This window comes from Rhinichthys klamathensis, unplaced genomic scaffold (genome assembly GCF_029890125.1).
Source record: "Rhinichthys klamathensis goyatoka isolate OS25496 unplaced genomic scaffold, OSU_Roscu_1.1 h1tg000204l_1, whole genome shotgun sequence".
NCBI lineage: Eukaryota > Metazoa > Chordata > Actinopteri > Cypriniformes > Leuciscidae > Rhinichthys > Rhinichthys klamathensis.
In genome coordinates this window covers 872,501-897,500 of record NW_026606729.1, presented here as the reverse complement: position 1 = coordinate 897,500, position 25,000 = coordinate 872,501, and the positions used below count along the sequence as shown (strand labels likewise).

At 44.2% G+C, this 25,000-nt stretch overlaps 2 protein-coding genes across 4 annotated transcripts in view; one reads left to right on the top strand and one right to left on the bottom strand.

The window, feature by feature from the left end:
* Positions 1 to 25,000, top strand: part of LOC130096656 (putative uncharacterized protein MYH16) — a 329,204-nt gene that overhangs the window by 42,450 nt on the left and 261,754 nt on the right. The window lies entirely within an intron of this gene.
* Positions 1 to 25,000, bottom strand: part of gas7b (growth arrest-specific 7b) — a 62,513-nt gene that overhangs the window by 21,720 nt on the left and 15,793 nt on the right. Inside the window, exons 3-7 of one of the 3 annotated variants that reach the window (XM_056263256.1) lie at positions 24,982 to 25,000; positions 23,016 to 23,101; positions 16,909 to 16,962; positions 4,365 to 4,454; positions 1,036 to 1,151 (exon numbers count right to left, since the gene is read on the bottom strand). The exon at positions 24,982 to 25,000 is cut by the window's right edge and continues 59 nt beyond it. In XM_056263256.1, the coding sequence (XP_056119231.1) occupies positions 1,036 to 1,151; positions 4,365 to 4,454; positions 16,909 to 16,962; positions 23,016 to 23,101; positions 24,982 to 25,000 (365 nt within the window). Of the gene's footprint in view, positions 1 to 1,035; positions 1,152 to 4,364; positions 4,455 to 16,908; positions 16,963 to 23,015; positions 23,117 to 24,981 lie in introns of all 3 variants that reach the window. The other 2 variants (XM_056263255.1, XM_056263257.1) reach the window with 2 other exon arrangements.

The following is a 25,000-nucleotide window of genomic DNA, read 5'->3' as shown; positions in this document are numbered from 1 at the left end:
GAACAGCTGTCATATCAAGATATCACAACACCCACGATATTGCAATAGTGGCCATAACCGCAGGGTTAGTGTAAGCCTGAGCCGCTGTCATAGATGGACCCGTGTAACTCACCTCACACACACCAGTTCTGCCATTAAACGCACAGTAGCAGCCTTTATCCCAGTCACACACACTACCGGTCTAACGTTTCGGATCGTAAGATTTTTAATGCTTTTAAAAGAGTCTCTTCTGCTCAAAGCTGCATTTATTTGATCAAAAATACATCAAAAATCAGCTGTTTTCTATGTGAATATACAGTAAAGTGTAATTTATTCCTGTGATCAAAGCTGAATGTTCAGCATCATTACTCCAGTCTTCAGTGTCACATGATCCTTCAGAAATCACTCTAATATGAGGATCTGATGATCAAGAAACATTTATGATTATTATCATTTATCAGTGTTGAAAACTATTTACATTTTTGATGAATTGAAAGTTCAAAAGAACAGCATTCATCTGAAATAGAATCTTTTGTAACATTAAACAAGTTTGGGGTCAGTAAGATTTTCTCTTTTATTTATTGGGGGAAAGAAATAAAGATTCAATACTTTTACTTTTACTTTTACAATACTAATTCAATTGATCAAAAATTACAGTAAAGCCATTTATAATGTTACAAAAGATTCTATTTCAGATAAATGCTGTTCTTTTGAACTTTAGTCATCAAAGAATCCTGAAAAAATGCTGATAAATGTTTCTTAAGCATCAGATCCTCATATTAGAGTGATTTCTGAAGGATCATGTGACACTGAAGACTGGAGTAATGATGCTGAACATTCAGCTTTGATCACAGGAATAAATTACACTTTACTGTATATTCACATAGAAAACATAAATTGTCATATTTTAAAATATTATTATTATTTTTTTTTTTACAAATAAATCCAGTCTTGGTGAGCAGAAAAACATTAAAAATCTCACGACCGCTCCAAAACTCTTGAGTGGCAGTGCACACATACAAGCGTTTAGTGTCTCAGTGTCGATCTGAAGTTTACCTCTCCCGCACGAACTCCGCCATCTCTCTCTGCATCTGCCGTCCCTTCAGCTGTTTCTGCAGCAGCACCTCGAAGCCGGAGACGCCGGCGCTTCCCTGCGCGTCCTTTCTGTCCGCCTGCACACACACCAAACACACACTAAACACAGGCCAAACACAGGTCAAACACACACTCAACACACGCAAAACACACGACAAACACACACTCAACACACGCCAAACACACGTCAAACGCACGCAAAACACACACCAAACACACACTCAACACACGCAAAACACACGACAAACACACACTCAACACACGCCAAACACAGGTCAAACACACGCCAATCACACGCCAATCACACGCCTGCACACACACTCAACACACGCCTGCACACACACATAACACACGTCAAACACACACTCAACACATGCCAATCACACGCCAATCACACGCCAAACACACACTCAACACACGCCAAACACACGTCAAACACACACTCAACACATGCCTGCACACACACCAAACACACGTCAAACACACACTCAACACACGCCAAACACACGTCAAACACACACTCAACACATGCCTGCACACACACTAAACACACGCCAAACACACACTAAACACACGCCAAACACACGTCAAACGCACGCAAAACACACACCAAACACACACTCAACACACGCAAAACACACGCCAAACACACACTCAACACACGCCAAACACAGGTCAAACACACGCCAATCACACGCCAAACACACGTCAAACACACACTCAACACACGCCAAACACAGGTCAAACACACGCCTGCACACACACCAAACACACGTCAAACACACACTCAACACACGCCAAACACAGGTCAAACACACGCCAATCACACGCCAAACACACACTCAACACACGCCAAACACACGTCAAACACACACTCAACACACGCCAAACACAGGTCAAACACACGCCAATCACACGCCAAACACACACTCAACACACGCCTGCACACACACCAAACACACGTCAAACACACACTCAACACACGCCAAACACAGGTCAAACACACGCCAATCACACGCCAAACACACACTCAACACACGCCAAACACACGTCAAACACACACTCAACACACGCCAAACACAGGTCAAACACACGCCAATCACACGCCTGCACACACGCCAAACACACGCCAAACACACACTCAACACACGCCTGCACACACACCAAACACACACTCAACACACGCCAAACACAGGTCAAACACACGCCAATCACACGCCAAACACACACCAAACACACTAAACACACACCAAACACACGTCAACACACACTCAACACACGCCAAACACAGGTCAAACACACGCCTGCACACACACCAAACACACGTCAAACACACACTCAACACACGCCAAACACAGGTCAAACACACGCCAATCACACGCCAAACACACACCAAACACACTAAACACACACCAAACACACGTCAACACACACTCAACACACGCCAAACACAGGTCAAACACACGCCAATCACACGCCAAACACACCAAACACAGGTCAAACACACGCCAATCACACGCCAAACACACGCCAATCACACGCCAAACACACACCAAACACACGTCAAACACACGTCAAACACACACTCAACACACGCCAAACACAGGTCAAACACACGCCAATCACACGCCAAACACACGTCAACACACACTCAACACACGCCAAACACAGGTCAAACACACGCCAATCACACGCCAAACACACGTCAACACACACTCAACACACGCCAAACACAGGTCAAACACACGCCAATCACATGCCAAACACACGTCAACACACACTCAACACACGCCAAACACAGGTCAAACACACGCCAATCACACGCCAAACACACGCCAAACACACACTCAACACACGTCAAACACACTCAACACACGCCAAACACACAACACACGCCAAACACAGGTCAAACACACGCCAAACACACACTCAACACATGTCAAACACACTCAACACACGCCAAACACACTCAACACACGCCAAACACAGGTCAAACACACACCAAACACACACTCAACACACGCCAAACACACACTCAACACACGCCAAACACACTCAACACACGCCAAACACAGGTCAAACACACGCCAAACACACTCAACACACGCCAAACACACTCAACACACGCCAAACACAGGTCAAACACACGCCAAACACACTCAACACACGCCAAACACACGCCAAACACACTCAACACACGCCAAACACAGGTCAAACACACGCCAAACACACACTCAACACACGTCAAACACACTCAACACACGCCAAACACACTCAACACACGCCAAACACAGGTCAAACACACGCCAAACACACACTCAACACACGCCAAACACACACTCAACACACGCCAAACACACTCAACACACGCCAAACACACACTCAACACACGCCAAACACACTCAACACACGCCAAACACACTCAACACACGCCAAACACAGGTCAAACACACGCCAAACACACTCAACACACGCCAAACACACTCAACACACGCCAAACACACTCAACACATGCCAAACACACACTCAACACACGTCAAACACACTCAACACACGCCAAACACACTCAACACACGCCAAACACAGGTCAAACACACGCCAAACACACACTCAACACACGCCAAACACACACTCAACACACGCCAAACACACTCAACACACGCCAAACACACACTCAACACACGCCAAACACACTCAACACACGCCAAACACACTCAACACACGCCAAACACAGGTCAAACACACGCCAAACACACTCAACACACGCCAAACACACTCAACACACGCCAAACACACTCAACACACGCCAAACACACTCAACACACGCCAAACACACACTCAACACACGCCAAACACACACTCAACACACGCCAAACACACTCAACACACGCCAAACACAGGTCAAACACACGCCAAACACAGGTCAAACACACGCCAAACACACTCAACACACGCCAAACACAGGTCAAACACACGCCAAACACACTCAACACACGCCACACACTCAACACACGCCAAACACACACTCAACACACGCCAAACACACACTCAACACACGTCAAACACACACTCAACACGTGAGGACTGCTGTGCACAGGAGTGTGGGAAGGCGGCAGGTTTGTTGGGAACAAGGCCTGAGTTGGATATTCAGGAGCTAAAACAGATGTTTTGTGAAACTCATGCTGTTCAATGGTATAAAAATGTGTCATTTGCACTGTCAGTGTTTGTGTTTGTGAGGCTTTTTGAAACTATGCAACCAAATCTTTGTGGTTTTTCAGAGACATTCTTACCCAAAAATAATCGCAGTAGCTCCACTCGTCGGGTTTGAGCAGCTGCTGCTCCGACATGTGCAGCGGGAGAGGGAACGTCACGCAGTTTATCTACAGAGAGACAGACACAAGTCATCAGGGACAGAGCTGACAAACTCCTGCAGAAGGAGAACATGCTCTGAACGGACAGATTACAGACAGAAATGCCTCAGTCTCCGGTAAATGAAGACCATCAGCTTAAGTCCAGTATAATGAGCATCATTAACAGCTCATTTGGACAAATAAACAAGGGAACAGTCAGCAGTTCCAACCCATAAACACAATCATCCACGCGCAAGTGGAAATTACACCAGCATTAGTTCAGGCACATGAAATTGATTATTCTGTTTGTGCATTTCAGACAGTTTGTGTATTAGATGTTACATTGTTACGCCAGTAGGTGGCGACAAATGAGTGAGTCATTGAATCATTTATTCAACCAATTCGTTCAACTACACTGATTCATTCAGGAACGAAACAGACGACTGAGTTTGTGAGTGAGTCATTGAATCATTTATTCAACCAATTCGTTCAACGACACTGATTCATTCAGGAACGTCACAAGCGACTGACTTTGTGAGAGTCATCGAATCATTCATTCAAGCAATTCGTTTAACTACACTGATTCATTTAGCAACGAAACAGACGACTGACTTTGTGAGTGAGTCATTGAATCATTTATTCAACCAATTCGTTTAACGACACTGATTCATTCAGGAACGTCACAGGCGACTGACTTTGTGAGTGAGTCATTGAATCATTTATTCAACCAATTCGTTCAACGACACTGATTCATTCAGGAACGAAACAGACGACTGACTTTGTGAGTCATCGAATCATTCATTCAAGCCATTCGTTCAACTACACTGATTCATTCAGGAACGAAACAGGCGACTGACTTTGTGAGTGAGTCATCGAATCGTTCATTCAAGCAATTCGTTCAACAACACTGATTCATTCAGGAACGAAACAGACGACTGACTTTGTGAGTGAGTCATTGAATCATTTATTCAACCAATTCGTTCAACGACACTGATTCATTTAGGAACGTCACAGGCGACTGACTTTGTGAGTGAGTCATCGAATCGTTCATTCAACCAATTCGTTCAACAACACTGATTCATTCAGGAACGAAACAGACGACTGACTTTGTGAGTGAGTCATCGAATCGTTCATTCAACCAATTCGTTCAACGACACTGATTCATTCAGGAACGTCATAGGCGACTGACTTTGTGAGTGAGTCATTGAAACATTTATTCAACCAATTCGTTCAACAACACTGATTCATTCAGGAACGAAACAGGCGACTGACTTTGTGAGTGAGTCATTGAATCATTTATTCAACCAATTCGTTCAACAACACTGATTCATTCAGGAACGAAACAGACGACTGACTTTGTGAGTGAGTCATCGAATCGTTCATTCAACCAATTCGTTCAACTACACTGATTCATTTAGGAACGACACAGACGACTGACTTTGTGAGTGAGTCATCGAATCGTTCATTCAACCAATTCGTTCAACAACACTGATTCATTCAGGAACGAAACAGACGACTGACTTTGTGAGTGAGTCATCGAATCGTTCATTCAACCAATTCGTTCAACTACACTGATTCATTTAGGAACGAAACAGGCGACTGACTTTGTGAGTGAGTCATTGAATCATTTATTCAACCAATTCGTTCAACAACACGGATTCATTCAGGAACGAAACAGACGACTGACTTTGTGAGTGAGTCATTGAATCATTTATTCAACCAATTCGTTCAACGACACTGATTCATTCAGGAACGTCACAGGCGACTGACTTTGTGAGTGAGTCATCGAATCGTTCATTCAACCAATTCGTTCAACTACATTGATTCATTTAGGAACGAAACAGGCGACTGACTTAGTGTAGTTGAACGAATTGCTTGAATGAACGATTCGATGACTCTCACTCACAAAGTCAGTCGCCTGTTTGTTCCTGAATGAATCTGTGAGAGTCATCGAATCTTTCATTCAAGATATTGCGACTGAAATGTAAGTTAATATTAACTTGATTATTTACATGCTGTATCACTCTCTCAATCATGGACTTGATTTTATCTGTTGTTGGTTGGAGGACATCTTTGAGAAGTGGAAAAACGTATTTTTACAGGCATGTTTTTGTCATAACAGTTTATTTTAATAAAAGGGTAAAAGCTGGTCATGTGATGTCAACATGGTTGTAATTTTTTAGTTCATGCATGTTTAAGAGTTAAAGCTATGAAGTGCTTGTCATTATAATGAAGTGTGTGTGCGATCTGTGCCTGTACTGTTACTGTAAGAACTGTTCAAGCGACAGTGTTTCAGAGAAACAGCTGTTTAACACTTACACTGGAGCACAACCAGCTGTGAACGCACTTTAAACAAAGAAGTAGTAGGCTATACAAAAACCTACTGACCATCTCACTCTTGATGCTTATGAAGGTTTTTTCAACAAGAAATGTAAAACTTATGCATTTTGGACGTTCATTTACAATGAAAACACCGTCGGTTTCAACGTGAACGGTTTTGAAACGTTACCGCAATCTTCTCGGTGTAAATGTCAAAAACATGAATGTGTGAAAGCGGTGACGTCATGCGCACGTGTGTCACATGTTCATTATAGGCTTGTTTGAGATGAGCAAAATCTGCGCAGAACCGATCACCGGTGATCAGCGCGAGATGCATGCCGGTTAGAAATGTGTCCGAGTGCGGTCCGCCTTGCTCTGATGTCATGCCGACGTATGTCAAAAAACTCTCGGGACCGCAAGGCGCACTTGTCCGATTCTGCAGTCGCGCGCAGTTGCTCTTCACCGACTGCGCTGATCAAAAGCACGATGGGAAACGACTTGCTGACGACACAGCTTAATGCTCATTGGTTTAAACAACCGTGATGTATTGTTCTCTTTTAAAATGTTTGATTTTAAAACTCTGATATCATGTTTTATGTGTATAAATTATGTGTTGATATTCCCAAACTCTCTGACAGTGTGATCTATCTATGTGATGTAATTTAAATTAAAATAAATTAAAATAAAAACACATATCTGTATTAAAGAAAAAATGATTGATAAACATATAGGCCTATTTAAAATGGAATTAAATAAGTACTTTTGGTGTCTTGTTCCTTATATTTATTTTCATATTCAAGCAACAAAACTTCAATTACATCCAGTTTATTAGCAACACCGTGCACGAGTGAATCCCGCGATATCCGCCTTTGCTCTCGCAGGGGTGTCTGATCCACTGCGAGAAGCGAGATCTGTCCGGCTTGCCTGAGCTTTTTTCACTCCTCCTCTCACTGCAGCCGCCTACTCTCGACTACATTTCAGGCGAGGCAAGGCGCATCTCAAACAAGCCTAATGTTTCTTTACAGAGTGACATCGCCACCTACAGGCCGGACAGCAGAATACAGCGATTATAATCGCGCGTTAATGGACCCGTGTGAACGAGGAAAACACGAAGGAAAAACTTTTAGTACAGTCATGTAAATGTACTCTAAATATCCATCCATCCATCTTCTTCCGCTTATCCGGGGCCGGGTCGCGGGGGCAGCAGTCTAAGCAGAGATGCCCAGGCTTCCCTCTCCCTGGACACTTCCTCCAGCTCTTCCGGGGGGACACCGAGGCGTTCCCAGGCCAGCCGGGAGACATAGTCTCTCCAGCGTGTCCTAGGTCTTCCCCGGGGTCTCCTCCCAGTGGGACGTGCCCGGAACACCTCCCCGGGAAGGCGTCCAGGAGGCATCCGAAACAGATGCCCGAGCCAACTCAGCTGACCCCTCTCGATGTGGAGGAGCAGCGGCTCTACTCTGAGCTCCTCTCGAGTGACCGAGCTTCTCACCCTATCTCTAAGGGATCGCCCAGCCACCCTGCGGAGAAAGCTCATTTCGGCCGCCTGTATCCGGGATCTTGTCCTTTCGGTCATGACCCAAAGCTCATGACCATAGGTGAGAGTAGGAACGTAGATTGACCGGTAAATCGAGAGCTTTGCCTTACGGCTCAGCTCTTTCTTCACCACAACAGACCGGTACATCGACCACATTACTGCAGAAGCTGCACCGATCCGTCTGTCAATCTCCCGTTCCATCCTTCCCTCACTCGTGAACAAAACCCCAAGATACTTAAACTCCTCTACTTGAGGAAGGATCTCTCCACCAACCTGAAGTGAGAAAGCCGCCCTTTTCCGATTGAGGACCATGGCCTCGGATTTGGAGGCGCTGATTCTCATCCCAGCCGCTTCACACTCGGCTGCAAACCGTCCCAGTGCATGCTGAAGGTCCTGGTGTGAGGGGGCCAACACGACAACATCATCCGCAAAGAGCAGAGACGAAATTGCGTGGTCCCCAAACCTGACACCCTCCGGCCCCTGGCTGCGCCTAGAAATTCTGTCCATAAAAATTATGAACAGAACCGGCGACAAAGGGCAGCCCTGCCGGAGTCCAACATGCACCGGGAAGAAGTCTGACTTACTACCGGCAATGCGAACCAAGCTCCTGCTTCGGTCATACAGGGACCGGACAACCCTTAGCAAAGGACCCGGGACCCCATACTCCCGGAGCACCCTCCACAGGCCGCCTCGGGGGACACAGTCGAATGCCTTCTCCAAATCCACAAAGCACATGTGGACTGGTTGGGCAAACTCCCATGAACCCTCCAGCACCCTGTAGAGGGTATAGAGCTGGTCCAGTGTTCCACGGCCTGGACGAAAACCGCACTGTTCCTCCTGAATCCGAGGTTCCACTATCGGCCGTATTCTCCTCTCCAGTACCCTGGCATAGACTTTCCCAGGGAGGCTGAGAAGTGTGATCCCCCTGTAGTTGGAACACACCCTCCGGTCCCCCTTCTTAAAAAGAGGGACCACCACCCCGGTCTGCCATCCCAGAGGCACTGTCCCCGACCGCCACGCGATGCTGCAGAGGCGTGTCAGCCAAGACAGCCCCACAACATCCAGAGACTTGAGGAACTCAGGGCGGATCTCATCCACCCCCGGTGCCTTGCCACCGACGAGTTTCTTGACTACCTCGGTGACCTCAGCTAGGGTGATGGACGAGTCCACCTCTGAGCCCCCAGCCTCTGCTTCCTCAATAGAAGACGTGACGGCGGGATTGAGGAGATCCTCGAAGTATTCCTTCTACCGTCCGACGACATCCCCAGTTGAGGTCAACAGCTGCACACCTCCACTGTAAACAGCATTGGTAGGGCACTGTTTCCCTCTCCTGAGGCGCCGGACAGTTTGCCAGAATCTCTTCGAGGCCAGCCGATAGTCCTTCTCCATGGCCTCACCGAACTCCTCCCAGGCCCGAGTTTTTGCCTCCCCAACCACCCGGGCTGCAGTCCGCTTGGCCTGCCGCTACCTGTCAGCTGCCTCAGGAGTCCCACAAGCCAACCAGGCCCGATAGGACTCCTTCTTCAGCTTGACGGCATCCTTTACTTCCGGTGTCCACCACCGGGTTCGGGGATTGCCGCCTCGACAGGCACCGGAGACCTTACGGCCACAGCTCCGAGCCGCCGCTTCGACAATGGAGCCGGAGAACATGGTCCACTCAGACTCAATATCTCCAGCCTCCCTCGGGATCCGGTCGTGGCTCTGCCGGAGGTGGGAGTTGAAGATCTCTCTGACAGGAGATTCGGCCAAACGTTCCCAGCAAACCCTTACAGTACGCTTGGGTCTGCCGTGTCTGTCCAGCTTCCTCCCCCGCCATCGGATCCAACTCACCACCAGGTGGTGATCAGTTGACAGCTCCGCCCCTCTCTTCACCCGAGTGTCCAAGACATACGGCCGCAGGTCAGATGAAACGACCACAAAGTCGATCATCGACCTACGACCTAGGGTGTCCTGGTGTGTCCTGGTGCCACGTGCACTGATGGACACCCTTATGCTTGAACATGGTGTTCGTTATGGACAAACTGTAACTAGCACAGAAGTCCAATAACTGAACACCGCTCGGGTTCAGGTCGGGGGGGCCGTTCCTCCCAATCACGCCCCTCCAGGTGTCACTGTCGCTGCCCACGTGAGCGTTGAAGTCCCCCAGTAGAACGACGGAGTCCCCAGTCGGAGCACTTTCCAGCACTCCTCCCAGAGACCCCAAGAAGGCCGGGTACTCTGCACTGCCGTTCGGCCCGTAGGCACACACGACAGTGAGAGACCTATCCCCGACCCGTAGGCGCAGGGAAACGACCCTCTCGTTCACCGGGGTAAATTCCAACACATGGCGGCTGAGCTGGGGGGCTATAAGCAAACCCACACCAGCCCGTCGCCTCTCACCATGGGCAACTCCAGAGTGGTGAAGAGTCCATCCTCTCTCAAGGAGTGTGGTTCCAGAGCCCAAGCCATGCGTAGAGGTGATCCCGACTATCTCTAGTCGGAACCTCTCAACCTCACGCACGATCTCAGGCTCCTTCCCCGCCAGCGAGGTGATGTTCCACGTCCCTAAGGCTAGTTTCCGTGTCCAGGGATCGGGTCGTCGAGGCCCCCGCCTTCGACTGCCGCCCGATCCTCTCTGCACCGGCCCCTTACGGCTCTTCCTGCAGGTGGTGAGCCCACGGGAAGGCGGTCCCACGTCACTCCTTCGGGCTGAGCCCGGCCGGACCCCGTGGGGAGAGGCCCGGCCACCAGGCGCTCGCATACGAGCCCCAACCCCGGGCCTGGCTCCAGGGTGGGGCCCCGGCTGCGCCATACCGGGCGACGTCACAGTCCTTGTATTGTTGTCCATCATAAGGGGTTTTTGAACCGCTCTTAGTCTGACCCGTCGCCTAGGACCTGTTTGCCTTGGGAGACCCTACCAGGGGCATATAGCCCCAGACAACATAGCTCCTAGGGTCATTCGGGTACTCAAACCCCTCCACCACGTTAAGGTGGCAGTTCAAGGAGGGGTACTCTAAATATATATATAAATATATATATATATATATATATATATATTTATACTCTAAATATCATTACCTGAAATAAAATAATGTTAACCATCCCCTATGATACATTCAATCCCTGCAGACCGAGAAGATAACCCCTGCTCTCTATCAGCATTTTCCATCTGTGTTTTTGCCAAATCATAGCCATATTTCATAGATGCGAAGCGGTCTGACGCTGCCGCCGCTAGAGGAATGGCTCATGCTGACGTGTGCATTGCTGGTGAATGAAAATTTCCCTTTGCTTGTCAGCAATGTGCTCATACCGACACCCCATGTTGCCTAATGTTTTAATCCTGCTCAGCATTCACGCCGAATGAGGAAATGCACACAACTGGCCTCATATTGCAACCATTGTCTCACTTCTGGTTTATCCAATATTTCTGGATAAACACAACAAGTATGTGCATCGACTGGTTGCACAACGATCTTAAGTTCCTCCGGATCCTCACACTGATCCTCCTGTGAGAGAGAGAGTTGAAAGAGGAGAACAAGTCTTCAGCGAGTGTTTGCACCGTTTCTCATGGAGATCATACCGTCTGACACACAGGACTCAGTCATTGGTGCATGATGGGAAACACACGGATCTGCTCTCTATGTCAGCAAACATCCCAGTTATGTGACAGGAAGTTCTCTCGGTGGCAGTGTGTGTGTTTAAATGAGGATCTCAGGTTTCTGGGGACCTGAAGACGACCCTAGGGCCTTAAAGTAGTTCCTCTTTCAGCTCTCACGATTCACGTTACTATCAGAACGAGAAAACGAGTGGAAGAAGCGGTTTCTCAAAACAACAGATTTTTACCGCTTCCGTTTTGATCATTATAATGAGCCAAAGCAACAGTTCTGGAACATTTACTTAATTCTATTGCATGCAGTCGATTACATTTTTTTTACATTTAACTTCACTTTAGTGCAATCGCGATTAATCGCATCCAAAATATGTGTGTGTACTGAGTATAATTATTTTATATATATAAATGCACACATACATCTAGATATTTTAGAAAAATGTGCATGTATATACTATATATATATTTATATATAATTTAAAATATTTTATATATAAATAACACATGTTTCTTATATATATACATGCATGTGTGTGCATTTATATATACAAAAGAATTATACACAGAACACACACACATAAAGTATATTATGTAAACACAAACTTGTATTTTGGATGTGATTAATAATTTGACAGCGCTACTTAATCCAATTATGACTTTCGTTAGCCATAAACAGACTGACTGAACTTCATTCACACTCTACTTTACAAGTAGTTCTTTATTTACTTTTTATTGCATGCCAGAAAACAGTATAGTAGGAGTGTGCGATATGTTCCTCAGCGTTATTAATGCTAGTTTATTGCAGTGTAAATTCAGGATCTGGCTGAGTCTGATTTCATTTGATTGACAGCCCTTTAGTTTTATTATTGAATTTAATTATTAAATTTGACATATAATATGATTCATATCTAATAGACTCAGTTGTCCACGACAGCCTAAACCAGACAAGGTACAAAAACAGAGTCAGCAGAATATATATCGTCTAATTATCGTTATCGACAAAATTCCCCAAAAAATCGAGATATAATTTTCTGTCAATATCGCAGACCATAATCACTAGCCGATGCGTGTGTCCAGTGTCGCACAGGTGACGGAAGCCCTTTTCATTCTCAATCGCATCTATAACTAAATTAATTGAAATTGATTTTAGACTAGATCTTTTTTTAAGGCTTTATTTAAATAGAATGACAGAAAACTCGAGTTCATCCGTGTCTGTCCTCTCACTACGATAACTGAGACACTGAGTGAGAGAGTGAACACACCATCTTCCACTACTCACTCACTCACACACTAACTAACTCCTGGTCAAAGCCTCGTGTGTGTGTGTTTGTTTTTGTGATATATGAGGACACAAATGTGTATAATGACATGCATATTACACTGGTATTACAACTTACACGTGATATATGAGGACATTGCATGAGTCCTCATATTTCAAATAGCTTAAAAAACATAAAAAACAATGTTTTTTTTTAAATGTAAAAATGCAGCATGTCTCCTGTGATGGGCAGGTTTAGGGATAGGGGCAGTGTAGGGGGATAGAATATACAGTTTGTCCAGTATAAAAGTCATTACGCCTATGGAATGTCCTCATATATCACAAAAACAAAGCTGTGTGTGTGTGTGTGTGTGTGTGTGTGTGTGTGTGTGTGTGTGTGTGTCTCTGGTAAACCCTGGTCATAGCCTCGTGTGTGTGTGTGTCTGGTAAACCCTGGTCATAGCCTCGTGTGTGTGTGTGTGTGTCTGGTAAACCCCTGGTCAAAGCCTCCTGTGTGTGTGTGTGTGTGTCTGGTAAACCCTGGTCATAGCTTTGTGTGTGTGTGTGTGTGTGTGTCTGGTAAACCCCTGGTCAAAGCCTCCTGTGTGTGTGTGTCTGGTAAACCCTGGTCATAGCTTCGTGTGTGTGTGTCTGGTAAACCCCTGGTCAAAGCCTCCTGTGTGTGTGTGTGTGTGTGTGTGTGTGTGTGTGTGTGGTAATAAACCCTGGTCAGAGCCGCGCGCGCGCGCGTGTGTGTGTGTGTGTGTGTCTCTGGTAAACCCTGGTCAAAGCCTCGTGTGTGTGTGTGTGTGTGTGTGGTATGCTGGAATCTTCTCTTCATCTTCAGCCTGTGTGAGAGCATCTGACGGTCGGCACGGGTCACTTCATTCTCTTTTGTCTACAGAGGAGTGTGTGTGTGTGTGTGTGTGTGTGTGTGTGTGTGTGTGTGTGTGTGTGTGTGTGTGTGTGTGTGTGTGTGTGTGTGTGTGTGTGTGTGTGTGTGTGTGTGTGTGTGTGTGAAGTATAAAGAGCTGACAGTGATGCAGGAGGCGCTGGCCCCGGGATCAAGATGATTCCACTCGCTGTTTAAAGACAGCAAATCACCTCAGAAATACAGTAGGTGTGTGTGTGTGTGTGTGTGTGTGTGTGTGTGTGTGTGTGTGTGAGTGAGTGAGTGAGTGTGTGTGTGTGTGTGTGTGTGTGTGTCTGGTATGCTGGAATCTTCTCTTCATCTTCAGCCTGTGTGAGAGCATCTGACTGTCGGCACGGGTCACTTCATCCTCTTTTGTCTACAGAGGAGTGTGTGTGTGTGTGTGTGTGTGTGTGTGTGTGTGTGTGTGTGTGTGTGTGTGTGTGTGTGTGTGTGTGTGTCTCTGGTAAACCCTGGTCAAAGCCTCGTGTGTGTGTGTGTGTGTGTGTGGTATGCTGGAATCTTCTCTTCATCTTCAGCCTGTGTGAGAGCATCTGACGGTCGGCACGGGTCACTTCATTCTCTTTTGTCTACAGAGGAGTGTGTGTGTGTGTGTGTGTGTGTGTGTGTGTGTGTGTGTGTGTGTGTGTGTGTGTGTGTGTGTGTGTGTGTGTGTGTGTGTGTGTGTGTGTGTGTGTGTGTGTGTGTGTGTGTGTGTGTGTGTGTGTGTGTGTGTGTGTGTGTGAAGTATAAAGAGCTGACAGTGATGCAGGAGGCGCTGGCCCCGGGATCAAGATGATTCCACTCGCTGTTTAAAGACAGCAAATCACCTCAGAAATACAGTAGGTGTGTGTGTGTGTGTGTGTGTGTGTGTGTGTGTGTGTGTGTGTGTGTGAGTGAGTGAGTGAGTGTGTGTGTGTGTGTGTGTGTGTGTGTCTGGTATGCTGGAATCTTCTCTTCATCTTCAGCCTGTGTGAGAGCATCTGACTGTCGGCACGGGTCACTTCATCCTCTTTTGTCTACAGAGGAGTGTGTGTGTGTGTGTGTGTGTGTGTGTGTGTGTGTGTGTGTGTGTGTGTGTGTGTGTGTGTGTGTGAAGTATAAAGAGCTGACAGTGATGCAGGAGGCGCTGGCCCCGGGGTCGAGATGATTCCACTCGCTGTTTGAGGACAGTAAATCACCTCAGAAATACAGTAAGTGTGTGTGAATAATCACCTCTGCATTCAGAAAATAAATATGATCACGTACGGCCGGTTTTGTGTTTCGTTAGTAATGTTTTCGCTTGTACCAGTTATTATATACTTTTAACTAAAACTCAACTACTGAAAACAAAATTTGGTTTAGAAATTTTCAGACGAACATCCAACTAAAACTTTCCGAAATAAAAATCAATGTTTTTGTGCTGATGTTTTGAGAACGTTATTAAAGACCAGAACAAACGTTCTATTAACGTTACAGAAGAACGTTTGAGAGTCCCTGTTCTCACGGCTGCCAGTAAACAATCTAGGTTTCTACAACAGCATTAATCACAGGATTACTGAGTCTTACAGCTGAAGTTAAGATAACTCTGTGAAGACACTGACTCACGTCTGGATAACACGAGTCTGTCCGGATTCTGCAATAATCAATCTCTCACAGTTTCTTCATTCAAGAGCCGCATTTCAACACATTTATGACTGTATTGAATCTCATGGACAAACTCGGTCATTCTCTGCAAAGTCGATCACTAATAATGATGCCTTGTAGTGTAACTAATTTCAGAATTATTCACATCAAACATTGTTTATCAAAGTTACAAGCGTTTTCCCAGTGAATAGGGAGCGTTCTGTCACGGTTCTCAAAGTTATGAACATTAATAGAGCGTTCATTCAGTTATCTGGTCTTTAATCATTTTCACAAAAGTTAGCACAAAAACATTATTTATACAAAAAAAATTTTAGTTGGACGTTCGTCTAACATTTTAATATATATATATTACAGCTTGTTCCTTTTAAATGTTCTGAAACATTCTCATAATGTTAAGAAAGAAACATTTTAAACATTTGAAAACTGGACATTTTTTAAATGTTCAGAGAACATCCAGAAATAAAATGTTATAACTTGAAGGAATAGTTCACTTCTGTCATCATTTACTCTTTTCTTTCCCTCGAGTTGTTTCAAACCGGTTTTGTTACCGACATTCTTCAAAATATCTTCTTTTGTGTAGAGGAAAGAAACTCATACAGGTTTGGCCCAACTCGAGGAAGAGTAAACGATGACAGAAGTTTCATTCTGAAGTGAACTAATCCTTTACTGGGAACACTGGGATTTTCCTTCTGTAAATATGACGCAATGTATTTGTTAGTCCATGGAGTTAAGCGTCGGATCGGCTCAGAAAACACTCGTTCTGACATCATGAGCATGTTGCCATGGCAGCGGAGCATGTGGTGTTTCTGTTGTGCACAAACACATCGATTACAACAGAAACTGCTCTAATAACTCGAGCCGGACGCTGGAAAGCCTTCCTCTCGCAGGATGATGTTTCAGAATCGATCTGTGATGTGCTCTCAGGTCAGTGTGTGTGTTTCTGTGTTTGTGTTGCACAATACAAGATCATATCAGAATCAGTTCCTCTTGCAGCTTCTCTTCTCTGATGATGTGGGCGGGGCTATAACCTGTCACTCACATGAGATCAGCCAATAGCAAACCACAATCAGCCAATCAACTCCACACAGACACAATCAAGCCCCGCCCACATTTGTTCTTGTTCCAGAAGCGTTTCACTCGATATACGACACAATAAAAAAACATGAATCAAGGCAGCACTGCTGTTCAGTTGTCGGCGTGAACACACACACATCTGTCCTCAGCACGTTTGTGTTGTGTCGTACTTACAGTTACTGTGGATTCACACTCCTGCTTCCTGACGGGTGACGGCGAGCCGGGACTCTGGGAGAAGAGAGAGAACTGAGCGTCAGACACGATGTGTGTGTGAGGAGGAGAGAGCGGAGAGAAAAGTATCTTCGTTCTCTCTTCTTTCATAGCTGATGTCCGCTGCATCTTTAGGAAATGCGCAGGTGAACCGTGTCATTGCGACATGTTTCCCCCAAACACTTGCACAGCCAGACTATCCTCATATGACATCACAGCAGATTCTGTCCACTTAACAGGACCAGAACAACCTCAGCCATTACAGACACAAACGTCCCATCAGCACAGTACAGGTGGAGCTGGGGGAGCTGGAGGGTTCTAGAGGTCTTGTGTGTCAGATCAGATTAGAGTTTGGCAGATTGCTTTATAAGCCCTCCAAGCAAATATAGTATTAATCATATGTTGAATCATCACTAAATCAATATGCATTAATTTTAACTAGTTCTATCATGGCAACTCTTGTAAGATTTTTAGCCTGGTAATGGATTTGACAATGTTAATGTATTTGGTCTTGGCGGAATAGATCTGGTATGTTGGCTGATTATTATTGCTGCTGCTCTTTATTATTGGTGCTCTTGCTTATTTCTACTGCTGATTGCTCTTGATTATTGCTCTTGATTATTGCTGCTGATTACTGCTGCTCTTGATTACTGCTGCTGATTACTGCTGCTCTTGATTACTGCTGCTGATTACTGCTGCTCTTGATTACTGCTGCTGATTACTGCTGCTCTTGATTACTGCTGCTGATTACTGCTGCTCTTGATTACTGCTGCTCTTGATTACTGCTGCTGATTACTGCTGCTCTTGATTACTGCTGCTGATTATTGCTGCTGATTACTGCTGCTCTTGATTACTGCTGCTGATTACTGCTGCTCTTGATTACTGCTGCTGATTACTGCTGCTGATTACTGCTGCTGATTATTGCTGCTGATTACTGCTGCTCTTGATTACTGCTGCTGATTACTGCTGCTGATTACTGCTGCTGATTACTGCTGCTCTTGATTACTGCTGCTGATTACTGCTGCTGATTATTGCTGCTGATTACTGCTGCTGATTACTGCTGCTGATTATTGCTGCTGATTACTGCTGCTCTTGATTACTGCTGCTGATTACTGCTGCTGATTACTGCTGCTCTTGATTACTGCTGCTGATTACTGCTGCTCTTGATTATTGCTGCTGATTACTGCTGCTCTTGATTATTGCTGCTGATTACTGCTGCTGATTACTGCTGCTGATTACTGCTGCTCTTGATTACTGCTGCTGATTACTGCTGCTGATTACTGCTGCTCTTGATTACTGCTGCTCTTGATTACTGCTGCTGATTACTGCTGCTCTTGATTACTGCTGCTCTTGATTACTGCTGCTGCTGCTGATTACTGCTGCTGATTACTGCTGCTGATTACTGCTGCTCTTGATTACTGCTGCTGATTACTGCTGCTCTTGATTACTGCTGCTGATTACTGCTGCTGATTACTGCTGCTGATTACTGCTGCTCTTGATTACTGCTGCTGATTACTGCTGCTCTTGATTACTGCTGCTGATTACTGCTGCTCTTGATTATTGCTGCTGATTACTGCTGCTGATTACTGCTGCTCTTGATTACTGCTGCTGATTACTGCTGCTGATTACTGCTGCTCTTGATTATTGCTGCTGATTACTGCTGCTGATTACTGCTGCTGATCACTGCTGCTCTTGATTACTGCTGCTGATTACTGCTGCTCTTGATTATTGCTGCTGATTACTGCTGCTCTTGATTATTGCTGCTGATTACTGCTGCTGATTATTGCTGCTGATTACTGCTGCTCTTGATTATTGCTGCTGATTACTGCTGCTGATTATTGCTGCTGATTACTGCTGCTCTTGATTATTGCTGCTGATGATTATTGCTGCTGATTATTGCTGCTGATTACTGCTGCTCTTGATTACTGCTGCTGATTACTGCTGCTGATTACTCCTGCTGATTATTGCTGCTGATTACTGCTGCTCTTGATTATTGCTGCTGATTACTGCTGCTGATTATTGCTGCTCTTGATTATTGCTGCTGATTACTGCTGCTGATTATTGCTGCTGATTATTGCTGCTGATTACTGCTGCTGATTACTGCTGCTGATTACTGCTGCTCTTGATTATTGCTGCTGATTACTGCTGCTGATTATTGCTGCTGATTACTGCTGCTCTTGATTATTGCTGCTGATTACTGCTGCTGATTATTGCTGCTGATTATTGCTGCTGATTATTGCTGCTCTTGATTACTGCTGCTCTTGATTATTGCTGCTGATTACTGCTGCTGATTATTGCTGCTGATTATTGCTGCTCTTGATTATTGCTGCTGATTACTGCTGCTGATTACTGCTGCTGATTACTGCTGCTCTTGATTATTGCTGCTGATTACTGCTGCTCTTGATTATTTCTACTGCTGATTGATCTTGATTATTGCTCTTGATTATTGCTGCTGATTACTGCTGCTCTTGATTATTGCTGCTGATTACTGCTGCTCTTGATTATTGCTCTTGATTATTGCTGCTGATTACTGCTGCTCTTGATTATTGCTGCTGATTACTGCTGCTCTTGATTATTGCTGCTGATTACTGCTGCTCTTGATTATTGCTGCTGATTATTGCTGCTGCTACTGATTGATTATTATTGCTGCTGCTACTGCTACTCTTGATTATTGCTGCTGATTATTGCTGCTCTTGATTATTGCTGCTGCTGCTTCTCTTGATTATTACTGATGCTGCTGATTATTGCTGCTGCTACTACTGATTGATTATTATTGCTGCTCTTGATTATTGCTGCTGCTGCTGCTACTGATTATTGCGGCTGATTATTGCTTCTCTTGATTATTGCTGCTGCTGCTGATGATTATTGCTGCTACTGATTATTGCTGCTGCTCTTGATTATTTCTGCTACTGATTGATTATTATTGCTGCTGCTGCTGATTATTGCTGCTGCTGCTCTTGATTATTGCTGCTGATTATTGCTGCTCTTGATTATTGCTGCTGCTGCTACTGATTATTGCTGCTCTTGATTATTATTGCTGCTGATTATTGCTTCTCTTGATTATTGCTGCTGCTGATTATTGCTTCTCTTGATTATTGCTGCTGCTGATTATTGCTTCTCTTGATTATTGCTGCTGCTGATGATGATTATTGCTGCTACTCTTGATTATTTCTGATGCTACTGATTGATTATTATTGCTACTGCTGATTATTGCGGCTGCTCTTGATTATTGCTGCTGCTCTTGATTATTGCTGCTGCTGATTATTGCTGCTGCTGGTTATTGCTGCTGCTCTTGATTATTGCTGCTGCTGATTATTGCGGCTGCTCTTGATTATTGCTGCTGTTCTTGATTATTGCTGCTGCTCTTGATTATTGCTGCTGCTGATTATTGCTGCTGCTCTTGATTATTGCTGCTGCTGATTATTGCGGCTGCTCTTGATTATTGCTGCTGCTCTTGATTATTGCTGCTGCTGATTATTGCTGCTGCTCTTGATTATTGCTGCTGCTGATTATTGCTGCTGCTCTTGATTATTGCTGCTGCTGATTATTGCGGCTGCTCTTGATTATTGCTGCTGCTGATTATTGCTTCTGCTCTTGATTATTGCTGCTGCTGATTATTGCGGCTGCTCTTGATTATTGCTGCTGCTCTTGATTATTGCTGCTGCTGATTATTGCTGCTGCTCTTGATTATTGCTGCTGCTGATTATTGCTGCTGCTCTTGATTATTGCTGCTGCTCTTGATTATTGCTGCTGCTCTTGATTATTGCTGCTGCTGATTATTGCTGCTGCTCTTGATTATTGCTGCTGCTGATTATTGCGGCTGCTCTTGATTATTGCTGCTGCTCTTGATTATTGCTGCTGCTGATTATTGCGGCTGCTCTTGATTATTGCTGCTGCTCTTGATTATTGCTGCTGCTGATTATTGCTGCTGCTGATTATTGCTGCTGCTCTTGATTATTGCTGCTGTTCTTGATTATTGCTGCTGCTCTTGATTATTGCTGCTGCTGATTATTGCTGCTGCTCTTGATTATTGCTGCTGCTGATTATTGCGGCTGCTCTTGATTATTGCTGCTGCTCTTGATTATTGCTGCTGCTGATTATTGCTGCTGCTCTTGATTATTGCTGCTGCTGATTATTGCTGCTGCTCTTGATTATTGCTGCTGCTGATTATTGCGGCTGCTCTTGATTATTGCTGCTGCTGATTATTGCTTCTGCTCTTGATTATTGCTGCTGCTGATTATTGCGGCTGCTCTTGATTATTGCTGCTGCTCTTGATTATTGCTGCTGCTGATTATTGCTGCTGCTCTTGATTATTGCTGCTGCTGATTATTGCTGCTGCTCTTGATTATTGCTGCTGCTCTTGATTATTGCTGCTGCTCTTGATTATTGCTGCTGCTGATTATTGCTGCTCTTGATTATTGCTGCTGCTGATTATTGCGGCTGCTCTTGATTATTGCTGCTGCTCTTGATTATTGCTGCTGATTACTGCTGCTCTTGATTATTGCTGCTGATTATTGCTGCTGCTACTGATTGATTATTATTGCTGCTGCTACTGCTACTCTTGATTATTGCTGCTGATTATTGCTGCTCTTGATTATTGCTGCTGCTGCTTCTCTTGATTATTACTGATGCTGCTGATTATTGCTGCTGCTACTACTGATTGATTATTATTGCTGCTCTTGATTATTGCTGCTGCTGCTGCTACTGATTATTGCGGCTGCTCTTGATTATTGCTGCTGCTGATTATTGCTGCTGCTCTTGATTATTGCTGCTGCTGATTATTGCGGCTGCTCTTGATTATTGCTGCTGCTCTTGATTATTGCTGCTGCTGATTATTGCGGCTGCTCTTGATTATTGCTGCTGCTCTTGATTATTGCTGCTGCTGATTATTGCTGCTGCTGATTATTGCTGCTGCTCTTGATTATTGCTGCTGTTCTTGATTATTGCTGCTGCTGATTATTGCGGCTGCTCTTGATTATTGCTGCTGCTCTTGATTATTGCTGCTGCTGATTATTGCTGCTGCTGATTATTGCTGCTGCTCTTGATTATTGCTGCTGTTCTTGATTATTGCTGCTGCTCTTGATTATTGCTGCTGCTGATTATTGCGGCTGCTCTTGATTATTGCGGCTGCTCTTGATTATTGCTGCTGCTGATTATTGCTGCTGCTGATTATTGCTGCTACTCTTGATTATTGCTGCTGCTGATTATTGCGGCTGCTCTTGATTATTGCGGCTGCTCTTGATTATTGCTGCTGCTCTTGATTATTGCTGCTGCTCTTGATTATTGCTGCTGCTGATTATTGCTGCTGCTCTTGATTATTGCTGCTGCTGATTATTGCGGCTGCTCTTGATTATTGCTGCTGCTCTTGATTATTGCTGCTGCTCTTGATTATTGCTGCTGCTGATTATTGCTGCTGCTGATTATTGCGGCTGCTCTTGATTATTGCTGCTGCTCTTGATTATTGCTGCTGCTCTTGATTATTGCTGCTGCTGATTATTGCTGCTGCTGATTATTGCGGCTGCTCTTGATTATTGCTGCTGCTGATTATTGCGGCTGCTCTTGATTATTGCTGCTGCTCTTGATTATTGCTGCTGCTGATTATTGCGGCTGCTGATTTTTGCGGCTGCTGCTGCTGCAGAGCAAGTACAGGAACTAGCTACTGCCAATACATACACCAATACGCTGCTGTGAGTATGTAAGACATAGTGCTGCTGCACAAGGAGTAGCAGATCTGTACAGGTGGAGCTGGGGAAGGTGGAGGGTTTTAGAGAAACCGCTATAGTGAATGGTAACCAGCCATTTAAATGTTGAGCAGTAAGCTCATTGGCTGCAGAGGCGACATGAACCAATCAGCTTATACCAAGCAGTTAAAGCTGTAAATATCATCAGTTTGCGTTAAGGATCATCAGTCTGCGCCATCAAGAGGTTCATGACAGAACTAGGCATTTCATAGAATATCAGCTTGAATCTCCACTGAATGTTGTTTTAATGCATGTCATATAGATGAAGATTAGTTGAGGTATTTCAATTTGTATTTGTAGTCCAGGGGAATATGCTGGATGAATAAATACCTGTTGATCTGTGCTGGCCTTTCGCACAACTGCATGTGAGTGTTCGGTCTGATGCAACGGGCTGTCATTAGCATGAAATCCATTCACTGCAGGAAGAAAACGTGAGAGGAGTTTTATTCAGAGAGCCTCACACAATGTCATTTAACAAAGCAAAGACAAAGCACATCAGTTTTTCAATTGAATTCAGTTTGTTTCTCATAAATCAGCTTTCAGGCAACAGTCCCTTAAGAGAATAATTCTCTCAAAAATGAACAAATATAAAGACATCATTCATTGACGTCAAACCAGACACAGCTTATTTAAAGAGAAACAATGTGTGGGTAGCATATTATAATTATTAATTTTTTTAAATATTACTGACAAAAACACAAGTTTCAATGTGTTTGAATCACTAAAAAGGGCTGACTCAATAGCATAACTCATTCAGGAATCAGAATACACTGGTTTTTATGTTTTGAATCACTGAAGTTTTGAATCACCTCATAAGAGTCATTCGTTTAGGATTCAGGCTACACTGTTTGTATATGTTGATGAATCACTAAAAATAATCTTTTGTGTGGCTCATTTAAGGGAGTGTAGGATCTTTCTGAGCGATGGAGCTTGTAATGAGACACGCCTTGTGCTGAGATGAACATGTCTACTGTTTCCTTCCTCGATCCATGTGCAATGACACTCATTCCTCTTGAGCCGGATCATAATTTCATTTGCTTTATGGCGTGCCGTCCACAAGCTGGACACTATTATCCTGTCCATCTGTCATTGAGATGTGCTGGTAGACATTGTCAAATGCTGATAGCCGGTGCAAATCAAATCAGGAGTCCTAAACCCAGACCAGTTTGGCTCTCAGGACCGAGCGCTCCATTAGGCGATCAGTGGACGGATTGGGGAGGAAAACCTTTCGGACAAGCGTTGAGCTACAGTGATCTGTAATGGGGTCCAAAACTCTGAGACCGCATTAACAAAAACTGAAGTCTAGGACAGTTTAAAAAATCTTATTTCTAGAAAATATGTCTTGTTTTTTTGCCACGAAAGATAAAAAGTCTTATAAAATACATTGCACACTAGACTATAAATCTTAATTTAAGAAAATTGGTCTTCTTCAGTCTTGGCGAGTGAATTATAGCTCATTTTGATGTAGATTTTACCAGAAACAGGTGACAGCTAAAAAGTGCTCGTTTTTGTGCATGTTCAATTAGATTGTTGTGCTAATTTTAATAATAATACCACCCCTAAAATTCTTAGTTAAGAAAGGTCAATTATGATTTTTCTTTGTTATACTGGAAAAAATTCCTTCTTGAAACAAGCTAGATTCACTTAAATCTAAGTAAAGTGTACTAAATTTATGATTTATTGGGTTGTTTTAAGAATTTTAATCTATTTTCAGGTTATTGTGCATCTTTAAATAATTAAATACAAATTAAATAAACTGAATTTAAGGTTAAATATCATTATTATTATATAATAGGTTAAATATAATTATTTTTAGTGACCAGATTTAAGGTAAAATATTCTAGTTTTAATGCAATTTTCACTAAACTTATTTATTATTCAGTTCTTATAGACAGTAAAAACTGCACGGTTTTAAGCATTTCTGTCTAGTTTTAAGATCAAATAGCATTTATTAGTGACTAGATATTTATGCTAATTTCAAGAATTCTTTTCTAGTCAGTTTTGCTTACCCCATTAGCAGATTTGTTTGCTTGATTTTAGTGCACTTCATCTAGATTTAAGTGCATCTTGCTTGTTGTTCTCAAGAAGGGAATTTTTTGCAGTGTGGGACTAACTTAAACCTGGAAATACTAAAAGTTTTAAGGTGAAAAAGGTCCGTATGCAGCTAGAATGAAACTGTCCTGAGATCTTTGCACAGTTGACTTAGATCAGGAGACGCGTTTGATTGGCTGGTGATGAGGAGAGCATTCTCTGGCTATCATCATTAATAATGTTTGATTGCGGATCGGTGTGATACCTGCAGGTAGAGAGTTCTT